This window comes from Cucurbita pepo, chromosome LG17, assembly GCF_002806865.2.
Source record: "Cucurbita pepo subsp. pepo cultivar mu-cu-16 chromosome LG17, ASM280686v2, whole genome shotgun sequence".
NCBI lineage: Eukaryota > Viridiplantae > Streptophyta > Magnoliopsida > Cucurbitales > Cucurbitaceae > Cucurbita > Cucurbita pepo.
The window spans coordinates 1,878,104-1,903,859 of NC_036654.1; the positions used below are offsets into that span (position 1 = coordinate 1,878,104).

General features: G+C 37.4%; 5 protein-coding genes across 5 annotated transcripts; 3 read left to right on the forward strand and 2 right to left on the reverse strand.

Annotated features, from left to right (window-relative positions):
- Window positions 1–1,685: 1,685 nt before the first annotated feature.
- On the forward strand, window positions 1,686–11,539 carry LOC111778060 (MLO-like protein 1). Its single transcript, XM_023657687.1, has 13 exons — window positions 1,686–1,998; window positions 2,214–2,470; window positions 3,465–3,581; window positions 3,675–3,735; window positions 3,895–3,989; window positions 4,151–4,225; window positions 4,307–4,395; window positions 4,534–4,583; window positions 9,705–9,745; window positions 10,102–10,311; window positions 10,405–10,472; window positions 10,560–10,620; window positions 11,066–11,539. Exons 1-13 carry the CDS (start codon window positions 1,818–1,820, stop codon window positions 11,303–11,305), a joined length of 1,545 nt encoding a protein of 514 aa, XP_023513455.1. The 5' UTR covers window positions 1,686–1,817; the 3' UTR covers window positions 11,306–11,539.
- Window positions 11,540–11,958: 419 nt separating this feature from the next.
- LOC111779256 (50S ribosomal protein L3, chloroplastic-like) lies at window positions 11,959–14,127 on the forward strand. Its single transcript, XM_023659371.1, has 2 exons — window positions 11,959–12,653; window positions 13,711–14,127. Exons 1-2 carry the CDS (start codon window positions 12,071–12,073, stop codon window positions 13,998–14,000), a joined length of 873 nt encoding a protein of 290 aa, XP_023515139.1. The 5' UTR covers window positions 11,959–12,070; the 3' UTR covers window positions 14,001–14,127.
- A 601-nt stretch (window positions 14,128–14,728) lies between these two features.
- LOC111778960 (chromo domain-containing protein LHP1-like) lies at window positions 14,729–17,749 on the reverse strand. Its single transcript, XM_023658974.1, has 7 exons — window positions 17,165–17,749; window positions 17,001–17,026; window positions 16,815–16,901; window positions 15,897–16,676; window positions 15,431–15,491; window positions 15,263–15,329; window positions 14,729–15,132 (listed from the first exon to the last, which is right to left on the reverse strand). The coding sequence occupies exons 1-6, from the start codon at window positions 17,486–17,488 to the stop codon at window positions 15,282–15,284; spliced, it is 1,326 nt and encodes a 441-aa protein (XP_023514742.1). The 5' UTR covers window positions 17,489–17,749; the 3' UTR covers window positions 14,729–15,132; window positions 15,263–15,281.
- A 1,092-nt stretch (window positions 17,750–18,841) lies between these two features.
- Window positions 18,842–22,888, reverse strand: LOC111779159 (RNA polymerase sigma factor sigB). The gene is made up of 6 exons (XM_023659236.1): window positions 22,433–22,888; window positions 20,477–21,246; window positions 19,937–20,167; window positions 19,705–19,845; window positions 19,423–19,623; window positions 18,842–19,331 (listed from the first exon to the last, which is right to left on the reverse strand). The coding sequence occupies exons 1-6, from the start codon at window positions 22,860–22,862 to the stop codon at window positions 19,050–19,052; spliced, it is 2,055 nt and encodes a 684-aa protein (XP_023515004.1). The 5' UTR covers window positions 22,863–22,888; the 3' UTR covers window positions 18,842–19,049.
- Window positions 22,889–23,462: 574 nt separating this feature from the next.
- LOC111778716 (upstream activation factor subunit UAF30-like) lies at window positions 23,463–25,662 on the forward strand. The gene is made up of 2 exons (XM_023658688.1): window positions 23,463–23,942; window positions 25,301–25,662. The coding sequence occupies exons 1-2, from the start codon at window positions 23,463–23,465 to the stop codon at window positions 25,427–25,429; spliced, it is 609 nt and encodes a 202-aa protein (XP_023514456.1). The 3' UTR covers window positions 25,430–25,662.
- The last annotated feature ends 94 nt before the right edge of the window (window positions 25,663–25,756 follow it).

The window sequence follows — 25,756 nt, forward strand, 5'->3', positions numbered from 1 at the left end:
AGTACTTTTTATTTTATGTTTTTTTTGGAATTTAAGGAAAAAAAAAAAAAACCAATATACCCTAAACCTCAAAAGTTTTTTTTTTCCTAATTTAATAATTATTTTAATTTAAAAAATTGTACTTATTTTCATAAAAAATTCAACTCTTAATATTGAAGGGTTCTTTATTTTAAGAAAGAACCATTTTTAATTAGTCTTTGTCTGTTGTATTTTTTTGTTAGTCAAATGGGAATTTTTATTTATTAATAATATTATTTTATTTCGTAGGAGTTTGTATCATCGAAATCAACGCGGATTGGTTCGCGCGTGAGGACAACGTGGGAGAGGGAATGGACCACGACCACCATTTTCCAAACCCGGCTTTGTTGTCGTTTTCGGTAACTAGCCCAGCTGCAACGGAAAACACGTTTTCAGGCATTATTCCAAATATGCTTGTTTCCTTAAAACCTTAAATTATATAAATATTCTTTTTTTTTCTCACAATAATATTTATATAGAATACAAGCTAGCAACTATAAATAAATTAAATATTAAAAATAAAATAAAATATACTCTAAATCAAATCATAAACAAAAAAAATATTAAGATATAATATTTAACATATATTCCATAAATAATATATACTCTAAATATTATAAAAAATGGAGGTGTCTTTAAATTATTATTTTATTGATATATTAAAATACGTGGTCTTGACGTACCAAAAACTAATTTTGATTTTCGATTTTTTTTATATGTTAATAAATTAGTTAATTTTATATGTCAAGTAATATCTACATATTTTACTGTGTCTAAATATATTTAATGATATATATTTTTGTTTTGATGTTGATTTTTTCTACCAAATATTTAATAAATAATTTATGATAAAAAATCCAATTGAGAATTTATTTAGCTAATTATATATTAACTTGATAAGATTTTTTTCTTGATTTAATAATTTTTTTTTTAAGTCAAATATTTTTTAATAGATTTAAAAATTATATTTTGAGATACACACCAGATGTGTCAAGGACGGAAAAACTTCATTGTCCCCGTATTTCAATCTTCACCTTCTCGATATTCTTCACTAATTTTCTTGAGGAACGAGTTCCTAAGAAATTTCTTTCTCACAATTTCTATTAAAATTTTTTAAAAAAATTTAATAAATACAATCATACCCCGTGTATTTATATATATATATATATATATTTAATAAGTAATGTAAGGTTGGGCATGGTAAGCGGGGTCGGAAAATGTAATTTCCGCCCAAGCTCTATTTAACTCGGGGAAAAATCTCTCACAGCTTCTTCTCCCATTCTGCTGGCAGGTTGAATAGACATCTATAATTAACTTCGGCTATATTACTTAATAACTAAGTATCACGCTGTTATAGATGAAGTTACCGATGTTGCTACATTTTGTTAAAAAATCGAGAAGTTCGCATATTGTTTTAAAAAATTACGATTTTTTAACAAAAATTTAATTTAGTAACTAAAATATATTTTAAAATAGAAAATGAAGGATATTTTGTGCCAATAATTTATTGCGTAATTACTTTTTTGTTGAGTACGACGACAATATAATTAATAAAGTAAAGGAATAAAATGAAAAATTTAAATAATAAAATAAAATAAAATAAAAAATGAAATGAACTCGGCCTGCATTAATACATATAAATATATCTATAAATTAAGCTGAAAAATATTGTAACTAACAACACAGCTTTCAAACAGAGAGAAACACGTTTTTTTGTTTTTTTTTGTTTTTCTTCTCCGGAGCTTTTTTCTTTTGAAAGACGCTGTGGGAAGTGAATTCAGAGAAGAATCAGAGCCGAAATGAGCGGCGGAGGTGAAGGAACGTCGCTGGAATTCACTCCGACATGGGTTGTTGCCGCCGTCTGCAGCGTCATCGTCGCCATTTCCCTCGCCTTAGAGCGTCTCCTTCACTTCCTTGGTACCTACCTCAAGAAGAAGAATCAGAAGCCGCTGAATGAAGCTCTACAGAAAGTTAAAGAAGGTTTGATTTGATTTGATTCCGAATCCGAATCCATAATCCATGATTCCTTTTATTATGTTTTTGGTTTCGTCTTTTTCTTGTTCATTCTCGTGTGTGTGTGTGTGTGTGTGTGTGTGTGTGTGTGTTTGCCTTTTCGCTTTCCGATTTTCACTCTTTGTTGCTGTTTCGATTGTTGATATTTGTTTCGTCCTTGTTTTTGTATCTGGATGCTGCAGAATTGATGCTCTTGGGGTTTATTTCGCTTCTGCTCACTGTATTTCAAGGCACTATCTCGAAATGGTGTGTTCCTGAGAGTTTGACTGAGCATTTACTTCCGTGTGATCTGAAAGATAAACCTAAAGCTGAAGAAGATGAACATGGTTCATCGACGACGGAGCATTTTCAAACATTCTTTGTTTCAAGCATTTCTGGCACGGCTAGGCGCCTTCTATCTGAGGGATCGGCTTCACAGAATGGCTACTGTGCTCATAAGGTGAAGATTGACCTCATTTTCTCAATTATGTTCTTCATTGATGCTCATTTATGCTTGGTTGGTATATCGAATTAAATGAAGTTGAATTTTGAACTGGGGTTGCTTGATTCTGTTCTTCCTTTTTTATTTTTTTATATTTATTTATATTTTTTATATGGCTATCATTTAAGGGTTAGGTGAAAATAATTATGATATCACTGCAGCCCACCTCCACACTGGTTAGACTTGCTAGAATAAGATTTACCTGCCAAGTTGAAGAAAGTAAACTTTGGTCTTCGTTTTCTTGTCAATAAAGAANTTTTTTGAGAAAGTACTATTCATGATGTATCTATATTAAAATATAAATATTTTTATTCCAAGTACAGAACAGGTTTAGTGAGCACAATATTACAAATTTTGATTTTCATTCTATCCCATTTTTTGTTTCAGTTAAGAGTATCAGTTTCATATGTAGACTGTAGAAATCTGGGTTCAAATTGATCCAGTTAACACTTCTTTACCCTTTTTTCCCCCATTTTTTCATATTCAACTTTTGGAAACAATGGTGTTCTAAGTATTTATCACTTATTTGAGTTCTTGTTAAAAAAGAATGCAAAGAACACGAAACAGAAGAAGAAAACATTATTGGACTGGTTCTGAAGCGTTCTCTTCAAATATGTTAATGGCCTTTTGTCGTGGAAATTGAGGTTGTATCTGTTAGAAATCACGACTCTCCATAATTGTATGATAGTGTTCACTTTGAGCATAAGCTCTCACGGTTTTACTTTTGGTTTCACCAAAAGACCTCGTACCAATGGAGATTTATTCCTTATGAACCCATGATCAACCTCTTACTTAACCGATGTGGGACTCCTCTCCCAACCAATCCTCAACGGTATCCACAATTCACCCATATATCCTGCTGTTGTCTTACACTATTTCGGTCTCATTGCTCTGCCCTGCAGATATCTTTGTCTTTATAAATTGTTTTTAATTTGACCTTTCTCCTCTCCAGGATAAGGTGCCATTGCTATCACTTGAAGCATTGCATCATCTACATATTTTTATCTTCATCCTGGCTATTGTCCACGTGACATTTTGTGTTCTTACTGTGGTTTTTGGAGGATTGAAGGTAAACAACTAGTGGGGTTGTTTTCTGATGGCTATCATTACAGGATAACTTGACTGTTTGATCTCAGTTTTAATTCTTTGTGTGATGATATAGATTCGTCAGTGGAAAGCTTGGGAGGATTCTATTGCGAAAGAGAATTACGATGCCGAAGACGGTAACCATTTGACATAAATTTTTCTGGACATATCACCAATAAATAAAATACGGTTCGAGATTGAAAGAACTGTGTGAATAGACTCTTAAGTTGATTTGTGCACTAAAAAAGCTCTCGGTTGGTCACCTAATTCTTGTTCTAATCCCAATTCTTTTGCAGTTCTAGAACCAAAAGTCACCCATGTCCATCAGCATGCTTTTATCAAAGACCACTTCCAGGGCATTGGTAAAGATTCAGCTCTTCTTGGTTGGTTGGTAAGTCCAATCATTTTCTTACCAAAAATATATCATTGGTAAAGATTCAGCTCTTCTTGTAGGCTCCACATTTAGTTTGAACATGCATTTTCGAATCAAAACATGTGATGCTGTTAAGAGTTATTGCTTGTTTTAACACTCTTTCTTGGGTTTTCCTTCAGCGTTCCTTCCTCAAGCAATTTTATGCTTCTGTAACAAAAGCAGATTATGTGACGTTACGACTTGGTTTCATTATGGTAAAGCCATCTACGATTCTATGTCGATTGATATTTGACGTTCATTCTCATACTGCTTTAATAAAAGTTTCACTGCTGTAGACACACTGCAGGGGAAACCCCAAGTTTAATTTTCACAAGTACATGATACGTGCCCTTGAGGATGATTTCAAGCATGTTGTCGGTATCAGGCAAGTGAATATCTGGAAGTACCCTTTCATACTTGGCAGCAGGATTGCTCAATTTTGTAGTTGAGCCAATCATTATAACTTTCGAGCTATCATATTTCTTTTCCACAGCTCCTCTCATTTCTACAATCTTTGTTGCAGTTGGTATCTTTGGATCTTCGTGGTTGTCTTCTTGCTCCTTAATATTAACGGTACGACAACGCTTCTCTGATCCATTTATATATGGAATTTCCTTAAATTTCCTAACCCTTACCACCCTCAAACTCAAAAATTTGGAGTATATTTCTAAACATTCTAAGATCATACCACTAGAGTCACCCCTGTCAGTATCTCATATGTAAAACTTTAAGCTTCTCGATTCGGATAAAAACCATTTTGAATAGTTTCTATATGGAAGTTCTATACTTGCTCTTTTGTTAAGAATGAGAAATAGAAATAGAATTGGGATCGAAAGTATGATCTTCATTCAGGTTTACCACGTTTATATAGGATACAAACTATCAACTAATACCTAAAAATAGAAAAAAATATATATCTAACTAAATCTGGTAAATAAATAAAATATACCGTTAATCAAATCTATACTAACAACTCCCTAAATATCTGAGATATATTCTAACTAATTATCACCGCAAAATATCCTCTTAATACTCCCCCTCAAGTTGGAGAGTGTATGTCGATCACACCCAACTTGTCCTTCAAAAAGTCAAATTGCTGTCTTCCCAAAGCTTTAGTAAAAACATCTGCCAATTGCATTTTGGTCGAAACATAACACGGTTTGATGATTCCAGCTTGTAACTTTTCTCGAACTATATGACAATCTATTTCAATGTGTTTCGTACGTTCATGAAAAACTGGATTGGCTGCTATATGTAATGCTGCTTGATTATCACAATATAATAATGCTGGTTCGGACAGTGGAACATTCAAGTCTTGAAGAATGTATCTTAACCAAGTTAACTCTAAACAAGTATTTGCCATAGCTCGATACTCGGCTTCTGCTGATGATCTGGACACATTAGTCTGCTTTTTAGACTTCCAAGAAATAATTGAATTTCCGAGGAAAATGCAGAACCCAGAAATAGATCGTCTGGAAGTTCGACAACCACCCCAGTCAGAATCGCAATATGCCTGTAATCTTAAATTGTTTTCAGATGGCAGTAGAAGTCCTTGACCAGGAGTGCCTTTGATGTACCTCAGAACTCGAAGAGCTGCCTCCCAATGTGGTTTTCTTGGTTCATGCATAAATTGGCTAAGCATACGAACTGAATAAGCTATGTCAGGCCTAGTGACGGTCAAATATATTAATCTGCCAATCAACCGTCTGTATTTACTTGGATCATTCAACTTCTCTCCTTCAGTTAAAGAAAGTTTCAGATTTTGCTCCATAGGAAATTTGTCTGGACGTGCTCCTGTAAGACCTGTGTCTTGAAGTATGTCTAGAGCATACTTCCTTTGAGACATAAAAATTCCTTTTCTAGATCGAGAAAATTCAATGCCTAGAAAATATTTCAAATTTCCTAAATCTTTGATAAGAAATTTCTGGAGTAAACTAGTCTTGAGATATTGAATTTCTTCGAGATCATTGCCTGTCAACAGAATATCATCAACATAGATTAGAACTGCAGTGAAAGAAGTACCTTTACTCTTAGTAAACAAAGAGTAATCTGCTTTGGACTGAGTGTAGCCTGCATTTTGTATAGTTGTAGAAAATATGGAGAACCAATTGCGAGAAGCCTGTTTTAATCCATAAAGAGATTTATGGAGCCGACATACTGTATTCTCCCCCTGTCGGCGAAGACCTGGTGGTAAAGACATATAAACTTCCTCGTCTAGATTACCATGGAGAAAGGCATTTTGAACATCCAACTGATGGGTGAACCATTTTCGAGCAGCAGCAACAGTGAGTAAGCAACGAAGTGTAGTAAGTTTCGCTGTAGGGGAAAATGTTTCTGTGTAATCAATACCTTCAACCTGAGTGTATCCCTTTGCTACTAGTCGAGCTTTATAACGTTCAACAGAACCATCAGAGTTGTATTTAATTTTGTACACCCAACGACAACCAATAGCTTTATGACCAAGTGGTAGAGGAACGAGAGACCATGTATGATTACGTTCCAAAGCTGCAATTTCATCATTCATAGCCTGCTGCCATAACGGGTCGCCAACTGCCTCGTCATAGGTTTTAGGTTCTGTCTGGGATGTAATAAGAGCTAGAAAAGCACGTTGAGTAGGAGAAAAACGAGAGAATGAAAGGTAATGATGAAGGGGATACCTGGTGCCAGTGCCGGGACTTGAGCTAGAGGTTAAATGATTGGCTCCAGAAGACATCTCATAATCCTTATGCCAAGCTGGAGGCTGTTTAGTACGAGTAGAACGTCGAAGTGGAGCTGATGTATCAGGTGGGATAGGATTGGAATTAGTGGGCGAATCTGGAGAAGGTGGAGGAGACGACGGAGTAGGAGGTGAAGGAATAGAAGGTGGAGGATGGATGTTTGAGTAGGATGGATCATGAAGTGGTACAACAGGAGTCGAAGGAACTAATGTCGAAGTTTGTGAAGCTGATGAAAAAGGAAAATCATCTTCACAAAATTTGACATCACGGCTGATAAAGAATTTCTGAGATTGCATGTCATACAACTTGTAACCTTTATGACCACAAGGATATCCTACGAAAACACAAGGAGTTGCCCTAGGTTCAAATTTTTGCTTAGGATGTACTATAGTTGCATAACATTTACAACCAAAAACTTTAAGATGATGAAATGTAGGTGGTCGTTTGTAGAGTGCTTCAAAGGGTGTCTTGTTAGATAATAATGGTGATGGCGTTCTATTTATAAGATAAACAGCCGTTAAAATGCACTCTCCCCAAAAATTAAGTGGAACCTGTGACTGAAAAAGAAGAGACCTAGCTACATTTAGGATATGGCGATGCTTGCGTTCTACGACTCCATTTTGTTGTGGAGTATAGACACAAGTGCGCTGAAATTCAATACCACAAGAAGTAAAGAATGGTTGCAAAGATAGGAACTCAGTCCCATTGTCTGATCGAACTATCTTGATAGTAGTATGAAATTGAGTTTGAACGAATTTAACAAAGTTCATTAACAAATGATGTACTTCTGACTTATGTTGCATTAAAAAAACCCAAGTACATCGAGTAAAATCATCAACAATAGTGAGAAAAAAACGCAAACCAGAATGGGTAGGAATTTTATGTGGTCCCCAAACATCACAATGTATCAGATCAAAAGCAGAATGGGTTGTTATTGAACTTCTTGGGAAAGACAACCTAGTTTGTTTTGCTAACGGGCAGATACTACAATTATGAGAATAACTCGCATTATTAAGATGCAATTGATCAGCTAGAAATTTAAAACGAGAAAAGGAAGGATGACCTAGGCGTAAATGCCACAAATCAGATGACTGAGATACTTGATGAGCTGAAGATTTGATTGGAGATGAAGAAATATGATAGAGACCTCCAAATTGTTTACCCGAGCCAATCATCTTCCCCGTAGCCAAGTCCTGCATAACACAAGAATCAGGATAGAAGGTGACATAACATTTCAAGTTATTGGTAAGTTTGCTGATCGACATTAGGTTTAAATTGAATGAAGGCACACATAAAACGTTGTTTAATTGAAGGTTAGGGCTAAGAGAAATATTGCCAGTATGTGACACACGTGCTGTCTCTCCATTAGGCAAATTTATTGCAGACATGATGGCAGCCTTTGGTTCAGTCATAACAGAAGATTTTGATACTATATGATCCGTAGCTCCACTATCGAGAATCCATGAATTAGAACTCGCAGAGTTAATAGATAATGTAGATATGGGAAACAAACCTGCAACATTGATGTGATTGTCAGAATTACCAGAAGGGTGATGATTGATTGCAGATAAGGCTTGTGCTATCTGTCGTAATTGCTCAGAAGAAAAATTTGGAATGGAATTAGGTGACTGTTCTTCTGTATTCAACTGTGAAACATCGGCCATATTTGCAGATGATCGATATCCACGGTTATTGTGTTGATTGTCTTGTCTTGTCCTTCCAGAATTATTTTTCTGTCGACACCGATCTTCTGTATGGCCCCTTCTATCACAAAACTTACAGTGAAACTTAAGAATTCGACACTCATTAATTGTATGACCACTTTTATTGCAGTGTTCACACAATTTGTCCTTGGCGAATTTTGAATATATTGTTTTCTTTTGCACTGCTGATGCAATCGAGATTTTCTCAGTAGGTTCGGAAGTTACCTGACGCTGCATCTCTTCTTGTACAAGTAATGAATAGGCTTGCCTCACATTAGGTAATGGAGACATCATCAATATGTTAGATCTCACCGTTTTATAAGACTGATTAAGCCCCATGAGCAATTGCATCAATTTGTCTTCTTCGCGTTGATCAATATGTATTTGACGTTGATTACAGGTAAATGGTGTGCGGTACGCTTCCAGTTCATCCCAAAGTGCTTTGAGCTTGGTGAAATATGTTGACAGCGCCATGGTTCCTTGTGACATCGTTGCTATCGAGTTTTGTATTTGAAAAATTGCTGGAGCATTCTTTTGTGAGAATTGATCGTGAAGATCAACCCACACTTGATGAGCTGTCTTGGCGTGAATAATGCCTTTAGCGATATCTGCTTCAACGGAATGAGTTAACCAAGATATTATCATACTGTTGCACTGATTCCAGAGTTCGAATTCGGTTGAATTTGCATCTTGGGACGGTTCCTCAATTGTGCCATCAATGAAGCCAATTTTCTTCTTGGCAATAAGAGCATGCATAACTGATTTACTCCAGGATTGGTAATTTGCTCCATTTAATTTGATTGGAACAAGTGAATATCCTGGCTGATCAGAGTGATGAATATAGTACGGATGTGTTAAATCAACATCCGAAATTTTGAAGCTGGATTTGGCTGATTCCGCCATAAAGGAAATTTTGATATTTAAGAACACCAAGATCGGTGCTCTGATACCATGTTAAGAATGAGAAATAGAAATAGAATTGGGATCGAAAGTATGATCTTCATTCAGGTTTACCACGTTTAAATAGGATACAAACTATCAACTAATACCTAAAAATAGAAAAAATATATATCTAACTAAATCTGGTAAATAAATAAAATATACCGTTAATCAAATCTATACTAACAACTCCCTAAATATCTGAGATATATTCTAACTAATTATCACCGCAAAATATCCTCTTAATATCTTTATAGATTAGGATGAGTTTCCATTGTATTATCCGTAAGAATAATGTTCATTTGATAATCATTATTTTCTACTTACACATGCAGGCTGGCATACATATTTCTGGATAGCATTCATTCCTCTTATTGTAAGTAGATTTATCATCCTTCACAAATCTGTTGATTGAAAAATGAGTTTGAGTTTGCATCTTGTTACCAATATAGCTGGGTAGGCTTATATACTTGACTGAACTTCACAATTTTTTACACGATCGTGGAGGTTTGTAGATGGCAATGCTACGTTTAAGTATCTTATGAGTTACCTTGACGACCTAATATAGTAACTGACTCAAGCACTCACGGATAAATTCAACCAATGAGCTCCCAAAATGCTGTTTATAACCTTAGATTTTGTTTTTGTTTCTTGAAATGGCATGAAGTTCTGTCATACTTCATTTATTTCTTCTACATTTCATTTGGATACTCATTATTCCTCTTTTTCCAGCTTCTGCTTGCTGTGGGAGCCAAGCTGGAACATGTGATAGCCCAGCTGGCTCATGAGGTTGCAGAGAAGCATATAGCAATCGAAGGTGATCTGGTAGTCCAACCATCTGACGATCACTTTTGGTTTCAGCGACCCCGTATCGTTCTCTTCTTGATCCATTTTATACTTTTCCAAAACGCTTTCGAGATTGGATTTTTCTTCTGGATATGGGTAAGTAAGCAGCAAACTGACTTGTATCTGCTGATGATTATGATGATATTTTTGTTTAATTGAGACCCAAAGTCATGCTTGGTTATGTTCTAGGTTCAATATGGCTTCGACTCGTGCATCATGGGAAAAGTCGCCTATATCATTCCTAGGCTTATTATTGGGTAAAACACAAGCTCCATATTTTGGTTTTCCTGCAAGACAATTACCTCATCTTCGTCACTAATTTCCATTTCATTTGTTTGGATCAGGGTGTTTGTTCAGGTTCTTTGCAGTTACAGCACCCTGCCGCTCTACGCTATCGTCACGCAGGTGAGTCCAATAACGGGTTATTACGAGAGCTTATCATAGTCAAATTCAATAGTAAATCTTCTTTATTACTCGACAAAATGGGAAGAAATGTGTAACATCCTAAGTCCACCACTAGCAGATATTGTCCTTTTTGGGCTTTTCCTTTTGGGATTCCCCTCAATGTTTTTAAAATGCTAGAGAGATGTTTCTATACCCTCATAAAAAATGTTTCGTTCTCCTCTCCAACCAATGTGAGATCTCACAAAATGTCGATATCATTTAGTAGCGGTTTCATTTTTTGTTTCTTGTTTCTTATTTTCTCGTGTTAATAAAGAAACGAGAACAGTTACCATAGATTTCTTGTTCTGAAAAACTAGAAACAAGAAACAGAAACGTTTCCAAATGAGTTCTTAGTTTTTTGGTGTCTGATGGACCTGACATTATTTCCGAATACAATGAAATGTAGATGGGAAGTTCTTTCAAGAAAGCAATCTTTGAAGACCATGTACAAGTAGGTCTAGTTGGGTGGGCTCAGAAGGTGAAGAAAAGGAAGGGACTGAAAGCAGCAGCTACTGATGGCTCCAGCCACGGAAGCAAGGAAGCCGGGTCTAGTGTGGGGATTCAGCTGGGAAATGTTCTGCGCAAGGCTTCTACTGCACCAACAGAAATTAAGCCTGATGCCTCCAAATCAAATGATCTGCCTTAGTCCAAATCAAATGATTAAGCTAATGTATGTCCCCCCCCCCCTCTCTCTCTCTCTCTCTCTTACTCACTCATCACTTGTAGAGTTGCATTATACGGTACGGTGTACCGACCCCGTCCCATAGGAGAAACGTCAAAGCGTTTCGATATTCCGTAAAATTTTGAACAGTGGAGCAATCCTATCTCTGTGTTGTATCTTGTATCACTTTGATAATCTATTTGTAGGCTTTTGCATTTGTGAGTTGTGTATGATAGTGATGTGATGTCCCACATTGGTTGGGAAGGAGAACAAAACACCCTTCATAACCGCGTGGAAACCTTTCCCTAGCATATGCATTTTAAAGCCTTGAGGGGAGCCCGAAAGGGAAAGCCCAAAGAGGACAATATTTGCTAGGAGTGGATCTGGGTCGTTACAAGTGATGATATTTACTTATTCATTCGCTCGGGTTTAGTTAGTTCGTGTTTTGGAGGTTATTTTGTAGAACTAACTTAGGTTAAAATATTATTTTTATCTTTATATGTGATTGGACTAACGGAAATATGCAAAATTAAATTTTAAAAGGGTAAATTTATAAAAGTATTNTTTTTTTTTTTTTTTTTTTTTTTGACCATTTATCCTTTTTATTATATTTATTTGTTTAATAATGGAGGGAAAATAAGAGAAATAAACGGATAAGAAAACGGGCAATCCTCGCTATCCCCAGTTCGTTCTTCGTGTTTCTTCTTCTTCTTCATCACCACATGAATCTCTGAAACCAGAGAAGAAGAAATGTCGGCCATACCATTTTCTTCAGCTTCAACCTCAATCCGACATCCAATTTTCACTAACAATGCTTCTTCTTCATCTTCGTCTCTGAGGCTAAGAACTTCCTTCCTCGCCCTTCCTCTCAAATCCCACCACAACAGCAACCTGAGTCTCCAATTTCCGGCACAAAGAACCACTAGACGCACTAACAATGGCGTACCGGTTTGTATGAGTATGGAGGCCGGCATTGGAGTAATGGCCACCAAGCTCGGTATGATGAGCTTCTTCGAGCCGGACGGCAAGGTCGTCCCTGTCACGGTGGTTGGTTTCAAGGAAGGTAATATCGTCACGCAGGTTAAGACGGAGGCGACCGATGGCTACAGTGCCGTTCAGGTTGGGTACCGTAGGGTTAGAGATCGGAAATTGACGAAACCGGAATTAGGGCATCTCGAGAAAGCTGGAGCGATTCCGATGCGCCATTTGCAGGAGTTTCGTCTTGTGAATGTTGATGGATTTGAGCCCAATCAACGGTTGGTTTTCAATGAACTTTTCAAGGAGGGCGATCTGGTTGATGTCTCCGGCATCACAATTGGAAAGGGATTTCAAGGTTTTGTGCTTCTTGCTCATTCTGTTTTAAATTCTATGTTTCATTGAATTTCCTTGGATTTTCATTTTCCTCTAAGCTTCTGGATTTTGTTCTGTGCCTGGATAATGTTGGAGTTGAATTTAGGCATGCTCAGGAAGAATTAACCATGAATTTTCATTGATATTGTACTGTTGAATGCCCAATTACATATACAATTCCGAAGTCTGAAGCAGTTTAAACTTGGATTTTCATTTCCCTCTAAGACTTCTGGCTTTTGTTCTGCACCTGGATAATGTTGTTGTTGAATTTAGGCATGCTCTGGAAGATTTAAACATGAATTTTCATTGATTTTTTACTGCTGAATGCCCAATTACACATACGATTCATAAGCTTATTTCTAAATCTCAAACTAAACTATGAGATTCCACATAGGTTGGAGAGAAGAACGAAGCATTCTTTGCAAGAGTGTGGAAATCTCTTCCTAAATACTTTGAGGAAAAGTCCAAAAGGAAAAATCTATAAAAGACAATATCTCCTAGCGGTGTGTTTTGGTTGTTACAGTATTGTTATCAAGAAATGTCATCTAAATCTCAAACGTTTTATATTCCATGCTGAATCCCAATCCGGTTAGATTTTGCAAATTTCTCATGTGGGTGAGGAGGTGTGGGCTGTCTAGCAAGTTTTTATATGCTTTTAAGTTGGCCATCTTTTGTCATAGTAGACTCCATGATATTGTGCATCTAAATATACATGTTCAACTACTTAATTTAATATACTTTCCCTTCGTAGATCAGCTTAAGTATTAGTACTCGACTTATTACAAGGATTTGAATTCAAAATGTGTAATACCCTGCTAAATGACCATTAGAAATGAGAGAAAACTTTATGCTAGATTTTGATCCTTTAACATGTTCTCAATACCCCTTTGTGTAAACTTTGATTTTAATTTGATTTACAAAACTCGACTCAACCGGTGGATAATGAAGGTAAAGAAGAAAGTAAATTTAAATCATTTTATGTGTTCTTCGTTCCTTTCAACACTACTCCCTTAACTGTTTTCGGTCTAATTCTTCTATAGGTGGAATCAAGAGGCACAACTTCAAAAGGGGTCCAATGACTCACGGTTCGAAGAGCCATAGGGCACTTGGATCAATCGGTGCAGGAACTACACCCGGTCGCGTGTACAAGGGGAAAAAGATGCCTGGAAGGATGGGAGGAACCAAGAGAAAGATCAGAAAACTGAAGATTGTAAAGGTAGATGATGAGCTCAATGTTGTGATGATCAAAGGAGCTGTCCCTGGTAAGCCAGGAAACCTTCTTCGAATAGCTCCTGCAAAGATAGTAGGAAAGAACATTCCTAAGAATTAGCTTTAGCTTTTGAATTCTCATTGCATCTTTTGAGCTGTTGCATCTCTTCAACTGGTTATTTGTATTATGATTACTTCACACTTGAGTTCTTCCGAAATTTTTTAATCCATTCCCACTTTTTTCATCATGGTCTGCATTCTTCTGTTCATAGTTTAATAAGTTTGTTCTTAATTTTGAGAGAAAAAAACGTTTTGGTTTTAAAATTTTGGTTAAAAATCTAAAAAAACAAGTGAAACCCATAGTAAAAATTGCATTAAAGCTATAATAACGATGCATATTGTTCATCTTTTCATTACTTTACGAGAATCTTTCATTACTTTACAAGATTTCTCATGATTCCATTCATCAATAAGATTTTGATCCTCTAGAAAACAGGTAAATTTTCATCTCCCAAATGTCACGAAGTAATCCAAAAGATTTCAATGGAAATGGCATCGACATGTTGTTTCATCCATGCATGATTGTAGCATAAAGTATGGCATCGACATGTTGTTTCATCCATGCATGATTGTAGCATAAAGTTGAGGTTGGGTCGAGGGCAGGAAGAAACAAGGTTGTGTACGACACAATATTTGAGTTCGAAAATGTCATTTGACCTTGAAGCAAACGTTCTCCATGGAGACATGGCTGCGTCGTAGGTGAAGAACGACGACTCGTTCTTCAAAAACAGCCATAGAGGAGTAACTCTCACTCTTTTTTCATTTTTAGTGCATAAATTGCGAGCCACATTGCTCGGAAACAGAAATTCGCTCTCTTCCCATGTAAATTTCGACACGATGTCGTCTCCAAAAGCATAGAAAAGAACAAAAAACACCTAGAGGAAACATACTATAGTATCATTCTCAAAAAAACACACAAAAAAAGGGAAAAAATAAGACCATATATATGCAATCCACAATGATTGCATCGACTCCCTAAGGACTCTTTTTAAGTTACAACCAATCCTATCCATTGCTCTCGACTCTTGAGAAATCAAAGATTAAACAAGTGCATTGACTGCAACGAGATCGACACAACGGTACTATATACAAAACCTTAGGAACGACGTAGCTACCTACATAAGATTCTAAGCCTCGAACTTCTTATCTCGTTTCTTCACAGCAAGAAGGAGACGTGACCACGGTGGAGGATACTGTTATTGATAAGAAAAACATATAGACCTTGTTTAACTGTCTCCTTATACTCGATCATGTGCACCAAGAGGCAGTAGAAATGCACGAAAATATAAAGAAATAACAAAGACGGGTTCCCAAAAGTCGTACCGTTCATTCGTTTTGCTATTCATGATCTAGTCGTATAGCGGAGATGTTGCTCGTAGAAGTTGATCAGCTGGTATTAGTTAACACAACAGTTAGAATAGAAGGAAAAACAATTGAGCATTGTTTAAGGAAGTTCAAAAGCATAATAAAGTGAAGAATCGAATGAGTTACCAGTAGCGGATTATTAGCCTTGAGGAACTTGTTATCGACCATCACTTCGGTTCCATCAGACCTAAAACAAAGAAATCGTTACAAAAAATGTCATTTGGGAATATGAAAGACCGACACGAGATTCACTTGTGGGACTCTCTGCCTCACAACAATTCTCAACAATCCTCCCCTCGAACAAAATACACCATGGAGCCTCCTTTGAGGCCTATAGAGCCCTCGAACAACCTTCCCTTTATTAAGGTTCGACTCCATTCTTATACCCTTTGTTCGACACTTTGAGTCACTTTTTGACTACACCTTTGAAACTCACAACTTCTTTGTTCGACATTTGAGGATTCTATTGACATGACTACGTTAAGAACATGACTCCGATACCATGTTCGGAACTACGAATCTCCACAATGGTATGATATTGTCACAGACTTAGATTAACCATAAACCAAGAGGAAAGACAAAGCTGACATACCTCATGGCCACAAACGTTACCAACACGTCCTGAATGTTGTTCGACACAGATGCAGAATAGCCTAACGGTTTGATAATCTTGATGATACGCAGCTCGTTTCTGGCATCATCGGTCTTGTTATTGCGAATGAAACCCTCCCCATGATATCCAGAATTCTCGACCCCAATCGGTTCTACTTGAGCACCGGATTCTACTACAGCCAATGTCAATTCTGCATTTTGAGCCACAGGTAGTTCAGATAAAGTTGAATCTTGTCTAAACCTTTTAACCGAACCTGACTTCCTTCTCTTAGCCCCAATGCACCGATTGTCAGCGGTTGCTTCCACAGTGCCACTTTTAGAAAGACTAGCTGCCGGGCCATTGTTATCCATCGTCCTAGCTTCTTGAAAATTGACTGCAAGCTTATCGCCAATGGCTACGTTCGTTAATACTGTTGCCTTAAGCTCACTAAGTTTCGGATCATACTCATGTTCATCTTTCTTTCGTTGAGTAGCATTCTTCCCCACGTTATCAATATCGATTTTCTTGCCTCTTTCAAGAGCTATTACATCTCCATTCTTATCTCCTTCGTGATTACAAACTATCGCTTGCGAATGAGCGTAATGATGAGTAAGGCTAGCCATGTTGATCGGAGCAGACGGCAGACGTTGATCAAGAACACTGATTTCAACATCTGTGACATTGTAAGTAGAAAAGTTAGCTCCCTGCTGCCTTTTCTTAGTCTGAGTATGAACAACACCATGTTTTCTCTTTCGCTTCCGTTGCTTTCCTGTCATTAAACTTCGAAAACAAAACCGAATTTCAACAACATTATACCTTAAACTTCACAAGAAACCATCACAACAATCAGCACAACATGTCAATGAATGCTTACTCTAGCTACCAACAAAAGATACTGATCGAAGTAGACGAGAATACCTCCGTTCGAACGCGTCGATGAAATCGGAGCATGTATGGAGATTCTCCAAGGGCTCCCAAGTATTAGCCGTCTCCGGCCAGCCTCGCCTTTAGGAAAGCTCAATTTGGTCAGTAATTTGAGTACCCATAGTCAAGCTCTAAGAAACCAAGACAACCAAACAACAAAGAGGTGCAGCTATGGCTTACCATTTGATCAAGTACTGAAGCTGTCCCTGTGTTTTGAATCAATCATCCCCACAGTAAAGAAACCCCCGAAATCAGTAAATGAACAAACATTCATAAACCCAGCATTCATACAATTCAAAGAAATCAGAAGACCTAAACACAAGGAGAATCGAAAATAAGAACACCTTACGAACTCGTTTTCGACGAATTGCTTCAATTTCATAGAACCCATCATCGAGATTGGTTCTCTGAGCAGAAAAATCAGCCTCATCGCCGTCGTGTTCATCTTCTTCCTCCCCATCGCCGCCGTCATCAAGCTCTCCTAGGTTTTGTTCTTGATGGGTCTTCGATAAATGTGAAGTCGAAGGCTCAACGCTAATAATGGCGTTGTTGTTGTTGCTGTTCATATTAGCATAATCCGAGTCGCCTCCATGGACGACTTCACCACCATCCATGGCCACCGTTGAACCGCTCGCACTTTTCTTCCTTCCACTCCCTTTGATTTTCATTCTAAAATCCTCTCTCCCTCTGTACTTCTCCTTACGAACTTAGAAATTGAAGATAAAACGCACATGCTCTTTAATTTCAAGGGGTTTTGTGGGTTTTTGGAGATTGGGAATCCGCAAAATTCCACTGCAAATTCACCTACGCTCAAGGGTTTATGTGGGTTCTCAACATTTTTCCAAAACGAAGATAAATGTCACTACAAAATGGACTGAGCTGCCACATTTATTGAAATTTTCCTTTTCCTGTATGAAACGTTTTATATTTTGCCTCTCTTTTTTCTGCCAAATCTGATGGTGGGTGTCGTTCTTTTGCTCCCAATTTCGGATTACGCCGTCTGTTCTAGGTCCACAGCTTTGATGTTGGTGAACCGAATTCAAGATGATATTGCGTGAGTTGAAATGGGAATAAGATGAACTTGTTCCTTTTTTTTTTTTTTTGGATAATTTGGTGGGATGAAATTAAGGCTGAGACATAGGAGGGATTGGCGAGATATTCTCGTAGTAAATGTGTTTTGTGTTTTAAAAATTAACAAAATTATCAAAATGAGGCTGCTCGTATGGTTTCGATTAGGCAACGTGAGTGTGACCGATACCCAAATGGGACATGCAAGGTTCCCGTTTTGTTAATATATTTGATGGAATTATCCGAACAAAACATAATTGGTTAAATATACAACATACACCTAAATTTTGTGGAACGTGTCAAGCATGCCCCTATTGCATGATCCTCTTTGATCGCGAAAAACAACCCCAATTACCCATTGCTTCGATCCGTGTTCAAAGCTTTCGCATAGCTGAGGAGATCAACAACACTGTGTCTATGATCAGAATGGTTGAATGCCGAACCACCAATCTAGGTACCCATTGAATGATCCAAAGCCAACCCATTATAGGGATCAACACCAATTTCCAATAGCCCATCTTTGACGGCCAATTGCCAATTCTTGAGCTCTGGCCTAATCTGAAGACGATAGTCCTCTCAACCCACTCATAAGACTGTTAAAATGTCATCACTAGCTCAATAGTATCATTTATTTTAAGAAAATGATTGAAGTATTTTAGGAACAAAGATACCTAACTAGAAGTAGCAGGGGTAGTAGTATTCTACAGAATGTCTTGTAATTTGTTCTCGATTGACATTAATAAAGAGTGCGAGTGTTTCCTACAAAGAATTGTGTTCAACTAGAACTCGTTCACCACTCAAAGTCTCAATTCACCCCTAACCTTCAGTAGAATTATTAGTCGACTCGACTATAGAATCTGGTATTGATAGCACAACTGTCGTCAAGAACCCGAAAAAAGTTCATCTTTTCGTTACACTATATCGTAAAGACATTAATCCAGAGGCCACAATCATGGATCAAGACAAATCTCTTGATTTAAATTAAATATGTATGAACAGAAAGTAGCTATCAGTCTGTAAACAACATGATACTAATCTATCCTCAAAGTGGGAAAGAACAATAAAAATGTTACAGAAAAAAGAAAGACCAAGCCTTGTTTAAGCCTCTCATACCAGATCATAATAGATACTCTTTGAAGGAATCTGATGAAGAACTCATCATCATGGCATCAGATACTGCTGCAAATGTTTAGTTCTCTTCTTGTTTTTGAGTTTTCTGAACGCACATAGCTCAATTTGTCTAATTCTTTCCCTACTTACACCCATCATTTCTCCTATTTCTTGCAATGTTTTCATCCTTCCATCTTCCATGCCATACCTCCATCTAATTATTTGTCTCTCTCTCGGATTAAGCGAGTCAAGTACCTTTTCGAGCTCCTGCTTCATGAACTGTTTTATCAACAGATCTTCTGCGGTTACCGCTTCCGGGTCGGAAATGACTTCCTGGAAAAGAGCATGAGATTCAACTAGTTAAAACATGCTGAGACTGCAATGGGAGAGGAAGGAAGATCCAAGTAGTAGCAAGACGACAGACCGAAGGTTTGAGATTTTGGTTGATCCCGAACTTCTGTTCCAGGGATCGAGGTGCTTTCGGAGTCATCAGTACTGTAGCAAGCCTCTTCATCGACAGACCGGCTGCTACGGCGATTTCTTCATCGTTAGGAAGTCTTCCATTTGCAGTATATAATTGCTTTCTAGCTTCCTTTACCTTATAAGTTGCTTCCACCATGTGAAACTGTCCATTCATCAATGAAATCTTTAGTTCATTGGGAATTTTTTTTCTCTCCTGTCATAATTCAGGTGGAAAGAAACATACCGGCAAGCGAATAGTCCTCGACTGATCCGAAAGAGACTTTCGGACTGCCTGCTTAATCCACCAATGAGCATACGTTGAAAACTTGAAGCCTTTTGAAGCATCGAACTTCTCCGCACCTCGTACAAGGCCTCGACATCCTTCCTACATCACAACACGAGCAATAAACAAGGCATTCGAATTTTCAGTTTCCATTTATAAGCATTTTGGTTCGTGTGCATCGATGAAAAAGTACCTGAACTAGATCTTGGAGATTCATTCCACCTCCCTGATAATTTTTCGCTATCGATATGACAAGACGAATGTTGCTTTTTATCATTTTATCTTTACAAAAAGTACCGTAGTTTAGACGCTTTCTCAGCGTCCTCTGGTTTACTCCAGCAGCAGCAGCCCATTGTGCAAAGGTCGGTTCGTTCCCGTAACGTCCTGCAAGCTCCTCCTTGAGTCTTTCCAGTTTCAGCAAGTCCTAGAAATAGTCAGAACAAGTGTCGGTAATCGAACACAACACAAGGAAAATAACAACAAATCCAGATATTAATCCAAAATACTATCTAAAGAGCAATTGCAGTTGATAAATGAATCAAATCTGAGGAAAGAAACAACAGCTACATTCTGTTTAAAAGCAGGATCAGATCAAAAGTTATTTGACATAATGTTTCTAATCCAGATTTAGTAGTGACTGTAAAGTAGAGTGCTGAAAAGCTGAATTTATTTTTACTTTTACTTGCAGATCGATGTTAACGTTTTCAAGTGCGATGTGGTTTTCGATCCAAACCTGAATTCCTTCTGATAGTTCAAGCTCATCACTTGCAGTAAGAAGTTTAGAAGCGCTTGTAGTTGCTCTCAAATAACGCAATGGGTCATTGTAGTCCACTTCTTGTCCAGAATTACGCTTCTTCCGGCTGCTAGAACCCGACTTCAGTGACACTACACTAGTAGCAGCCTTCTCTGAGGCTCTAGTTCTTCTAGCTTTTCGTTCTGTTTGACGAATCGATCTTACGGCTATACTCTTAGAGAATTCATCCTCTAAGAGTTCAAGTTCTTCAGATGTTGGCTCCATATCATCAGATTCTGCTGTGCTGGGTTCCAAAGCATCACCTTCCACAGGACGATTATTAACTCCTACCGGCTCTCCGATTATATCAGCCCTTTCGGATTCCATAAACTGATCCCATTTGAAATGTAGAGCATTGGATCTCGAAGACGATTGAGATTTTGTTACTGATCTGGCAGAGTTGCTATTATTAACCAGAAGAGCTGCATCATTTGCAGCCTTGACGGCTGCTTTAGCAAGAGCAACTGCTTCAGCTGCAGCTGCTGCAATTGTAGCCTCTTCACTCGTTAGAAGCGTTGAGGCTAGGCTCGATTCGACTGCACCTAAATATGATCTTAGTCTTTCTGCAGAGACTGAGTCGGTGTTCGTATCAAAAGGAGGCAATTTAAGTCGATCCACATTGAACGTTGTAGCTGTTCCAGTCGATGTCGGTGGTGACGCCGCAGACAAGATACATTGTGTCCGTAAACCATGAGGATCTCTGACTTTAACTGCATGATTCAAAATTTTATAAGAAAAGTTTTCAATAAAATCTATGGACACTATTCGCACTAACATTCAACCAAATGATCTACTCAGTTATAGCCTTATCTGCTACAAAAGGAGCACCAAATTTCATATGCTTGGGACTTTTCTTCACCATTACTCAATGGGAAATCATTTACACCTGTAGATAAGAAATGCCAACTCAAAACTAACGTGGAAAAAGTAACTAAGGTCCTGCTTGATAACGATTTGATTTTCCGCTCTGTGTGTGCTTTCTCACAATTTCTTTAGAACGGTTTTCATCTTTCTTTTTTGCCCAAGTGAAAAGAGTGTTTATACACTTAATTTTCAAAACAAAAACAATCAATGGTCATCAAAGGAGCCTAAAGATGGGAACGGAGGCCTTTGATCGGCCTTCTGGAGTTCCAAAGTCGGTATGAATCCCCATTTTTCTCATTGTTGATACGTTGTGTGCAACTACATTAGACGTCTAACCGACAGCGTTACACCCAGCTAACATTCTATCCAACTATGGTTACATTCAAAAGATCATTTGGTCAAAGTAAGGACTAGTTGAATGAATGGTTTAAAAAACTACTTCCATCCTTATTTTTCTTAGAGGCTCTTTCGCTATTTCTATTAGAATTTTTCTCTGAAACCGATTAGACATAATTGCCAATCATGTTGAGGATTATTAGGAGGGAGTCCCACGTTGGCTAACTAAGGCGTTGATCATGGGTTTATAAGTAAGGAATGCTATCTCCATTGGTACGAGGACTTTTGAGGAAACCAAAAACAAAGTCATGAGAGCTTATGGAAGTTATCACGACACATCGATAGCAGAACCATATGGCTAGGCAGAGATTACCAAACGACAGGCCGATAGCAGATAACACAACGCAGTATTTCAACAGAACGAGGAACATTCTACCTCTTAAACAAGCACAACAGTAATTGAAAAGGGAAATTCAAGTCTCATTCTATATCAGATACAATAACAACATCAAAACCAGCGCCATTTGTAAATCCTAGCACGCATAATGGCCACCTAAAACAAAGAATCTCAGGACAACATTTCAAACAATCCAACTAAACACAAGCCATTTTGGCCCAGCTAGGCAAATAAGCAACCCAAAACATCAAAAACCATTTAAAATGGGAAAAGAGAGAACTAGAGAGTAAAACACTCACAGTAAGTAGAATTAGCAGTGGGAAGAAAGGTATGATGGTGAGAAGAAGTAGGCGTAGGCGTAGGCGTAATTGTGATGGCGGGGGTCTTAAATTGGATTGAGAATGTTTCGGGATGGCACTTGAATTGGGGAAGTAAACACGACATCGCCTTGTTGTTCTTGCTCTTGTTCTTCGTTCTCCAACTGGGTTCCGCTAATCTGCAACTATGGCGGACATAAATGAAGGAATCATTCAAAATTGAACTGGGGCGGCGACCCAGAAGGGGAAATGTGAAGCATATGAAAAGGGTTTCATTGATTGATGAAGGGAATGAAAGAGGTGATTGGTGAAGAAGAAGAAGAAGAAGAAGAAGGCTGAGAGAGGAAAACTTGTGTGGGTAAATTGGCTTTTGGAGGCTTTGTTGATAAAACAATGGATAAGAGGTTCCCATTTTGCCTCCCCCAACTCATATATGAGAGAGAAAGAGAGAGAGAGAGAGAGAGAGAGAATAAATTAAAATTAAAAAAAAAAAAGAAGGAATTTTACATAATCATTGGAAAAGAAAAAGAATTAAATGGAATTTTCTCACTATTTGTTTCCCCTTTTTGGTTATTCAAATGGTTTTCTTCATGATAGAATTTTGAGAAAAAAAAAGAAGATATTTTAATAATTTAAAAACTTATTATTATTTCTATTATTAAAAAAAAAAAAAAAATTCACCTTGTTCGATGCCTGAGTCACTATGACGACACGTTCAAAACTTACAATATTTCTTTTTTCATATCAATTGTAACGTCTCATGTCCAAGATTCAAAACTCGGCTCAGGCACAACACCTCCTATAACATGGTCAAGTTACTTACCTTTTGGTAACGAAGATTATCCCCACCGACCAACTAGTCTTTTTAGTATGTCGGTGCACTTGTAATAATTATCTAATCCTTACAATAATTTTAGTCTATTTCATTTCGGCTTTTTTTCTTTTAGTTATTTATTACAATTTAAGGAAAGATAAATATATTTGGGCCAGTGGCACCGGAAGTCCAATCATCATGGGCCGAAACCAAGGGCAGCCCATTTCTGTTGGGCCCCCAATTTCTTCTGCTCAGTTTAAAAGCTCCATTTCCCCTCTGCTGCTCAGTCTCAGACTCTCAGTCGATCAAAAGCGGCAAAAACCCCTAAAGTTCGAACCCAAGCGCCGTCTTCCCCGGAGCAAAATGGCGTCAGGTCTTAACAATGGCACTAGGTTATTCAGAGGTTGCAGAACCCTCTTAGATTCACTCAAGTCCACCACTCAAGCTTACTCTTCTGCTGCTGCGGTTTCTCCCAAGGGGAAGCTAAAAGCTTCAGGTGCCGCTGCTTCCCGCAAAAACTCGGAAGCCGGAGAGAAGAAAGAGGTGAATCGTTCGGGGGGGATTTTTAAGTCCGTCCAGGTTTCTCCGGCTCTCGCTGGCTTCCTCGGCATGTCCGAGTCTTCGCGTCCTGAAGCCGTCAAGCAAATATGGTCCTACATCAAGCTGAATAATCTCCAGGTTCTTTTCATTTCTCTTGTTTTTGCNCTGTTGCTGCACTTTGTGACGAAAACTTATATCCGAAAGAAGTCTTTGATGATCAAGATTTTTTTGTACCTAATGGATTGTGTTCTAGTTCCTTGTTTCCTGCAGCCTGTTCGTTTGCCTCGTTAATTTCTCCTTCATTTTGTTGAGATTGCCTTGAAAGTTGATTTTAACTCATCTTAGAGCTTGAATTTTGGATGTAGTGTTGGTTTCTTATAGTTTCTTCCTTTTTGTACTTAGTTGCTGAATCTAAGGCCCATGAAATGGAAGTTCTGAATTCGAAAAATAGGTTAATTTATAGGGAAACTCCCACTATTAATTCACGAACCAAATAATTCTCAAGTCTTAGCGATCGAATTTGTAATTTATTAGATGAACATGGACCATCTATACCCTCTGTTCCCAAGTTTTATCTACCTTGAATAATCAACAAGCTATTTTGGCCATAAATGCATTTATTGTCACATGGACTTGGGTTTGTGCCCTTCTTCAGAAAAAGTTAGCTACTACTCAGAGGTGGGAGCTCCTACCTAAATCCCCGTCCAATATTCTTTAGGAAAGCCCCCCTGATGTCCAATTTTGAGTGTAAATACTTTCATTGAAGTTCATAAATAGTTTCTAAGATTTGATGAAATCTTCATAAATAATAGTCTCTATTGAAGGGACTATTTAGGAGTATTTTATCAAACTATAGGAACTAAATTATAACTTTCGATGCTATTTAGAACAAGTTATACAATACATAAACTCCTTAACATAGTTCAGGTTAATAAATTAGAACTCATCATATTTTAGAAAGGGTTGCAACAAATTAATAGTTTTTTTTAATATTTTTTTATAAGAGATAATTTCATTAATCTTTGAAGTTTACAAAGAGGATATAATATCAAGAGGTTTACAAAAAAAAACCTTCCCAATTTACAATGAAAGAGGTATACTGTAGGAAGCGAAAATATTAGATAGCCTACACCAAGATATATAGCTTGATAAACAACACTATCGAAGAGTTTTATATAAATTTAGGTCTTTTTCATGAAAATTCTTTGATTTCTTTCTTTCCACTTATCCATAAGAAAGCCATGATGAATTATTTTTTTTCATAGTAGAGTTTTTTTCATTCTTGAAAGAAGGGTGCCATGTACAAATCAGTAGTTATAGTAGTAGTTGCCTGCCACATCTAACCAATTTAGTCAATATCTATCTGATGTGGTAAGTCAAGCTAGTATCCTGTTAACGGTGTAACTGTAGAGATTAACCTAGTAGTTCCTCTTTTCTTCCTTTTCTTTTTTATTTGGAAGATTTTGCTGATATATAACACACATTATGGTGTGCAGAACCCAGCTAATAAGAGGCAGATCAATTGTGATGAAAAGCTAAAGGCCATATTTGATGGAAGAGAGAATGTGGGGATCTTAGAGATCGGAAAATTGCTATCCGCTCATTTTGTGAAGTCGTCTAGTTAACCTCAAACTTCCAATGCAAACTTCCAATGCATGTATCGACTTAGTCGTTCTAACAGTTATCTCTCAACCTGTCTTCCAAATCGCTGAGATGATGTTGTGCTGTGTTTGGCTAATCTTAGGTACTCCTTGGTTTGCCTCTGCTTTAAGAAAAAGGGTATTTCATACCCAGACCTTATTGTTGATTATGGCTAGCTTTTAAATGGTTTTCATTCAATGTTGGTCTCCTTGCTTCATAAGAATATTTCCAATGGTTTCTATCACTTTGTTGAACAAACTAAAAAATTTGATCCCTATATGTGGAATAACTAGCAAAACAACTACAAACAA

Excerpts from the sequence above, each read along its gene's own strand:
- LOC111778960 (XM_023658974.1), bottom strand. The coding sequence starts at position 17,488 with ATGAAAATCAAAGGGAGTGGAAGGAAGAAAAGTGCGAGCGGTTCAACG. Across the intron at positions 17,027-17,164 it reads GTCGAAAACGAGTTCGTAAG|GGACAGCTTCAGTACTTGAT; the intron begins GTGTTCTTATTT and ends TTCAAAACACAG. Across the intron at positions 15,492-15,896 it reads GTAACGTTTGTGGCCATGAG|GTCTGATGGAACCGAAGTGA; the intron begins GTATGTCAGCTT and ends TCTTTGTTTTAG.
- LOC111779159 (XM_023659236.1), bottom strand. The coding sequence starts at position 22,862 with ATGGGAACCTCTTATCCATTGTTTTATCAACAAAGCCTCCAAAAGCCA. Across the intron at positions 19,846-19,936 it reads ATCTCCAAGATCTAGTTCAG|GAAGGATGTCGAGGCCTTGT; the intron begins GTACTTTTTCAT and ends GTTGTGATGTAG. Across the intron at positions 19,624-19,704 it reads CGAGGACTATTCGCTTGCCG|TTTCACATGGTGGAAGCAAC; the intron begins GTATGTTTCTTT and ends ATGAATGGACAG.
- LOC111779256 (XM_023659371.1), top strand. The coding sequence starts at position 12,071 with ATGTCGGCCATACCATTTTCTTCAGCTTCAACCTCAATCCGACATCCA. Across the intron at positions 12,654-13,710 it reads AATTGGAAAGGGATTTCAAG|GTGGAATCAAGAGGCACAAC; the intron begins GTTTTGTGCTTC and ends ATTCTTCTATAG.
- LOC111778716 (XM_023658688.1), top strand. The coding sequence starts at position 23,463 with ATGGGCCGAAACCAAGGGCAGCCCATTTCTGTTGGGCCCCCAATTTCT. Across the intron at positions 23,943-25,300 it reads TCAAGCTGAATAATCTCCAG|AACCCAGCTAATAAGAGGCA; the intron begins GTTCTTTTCATT and ends TATGGTGTGCAG.
- LOC111778060 (XM_023657687.1), top strand. The coding sequence starts at position 1,818 with ATGAGCGGCGGAGGTGAAGGAACGTCGCTGGAATTCACTCCGACATGG. Across the intron at positions 4,396-4,533 it reads AAGCATGTTGTCGGTATCAG|TTGGTATCTTTGGATCTTCG; the intron begins GCAAGTGAATAT and ends TCTTTGTTGCAG. Across the intron at positions 9,746-10,101 it reads TAGCATTCATTCCTCTTATT|CTTCTGCTTGCTGTGGGAGC; the intron begins GTAAGTAGATTT and ends CTCTTTTTCCAG.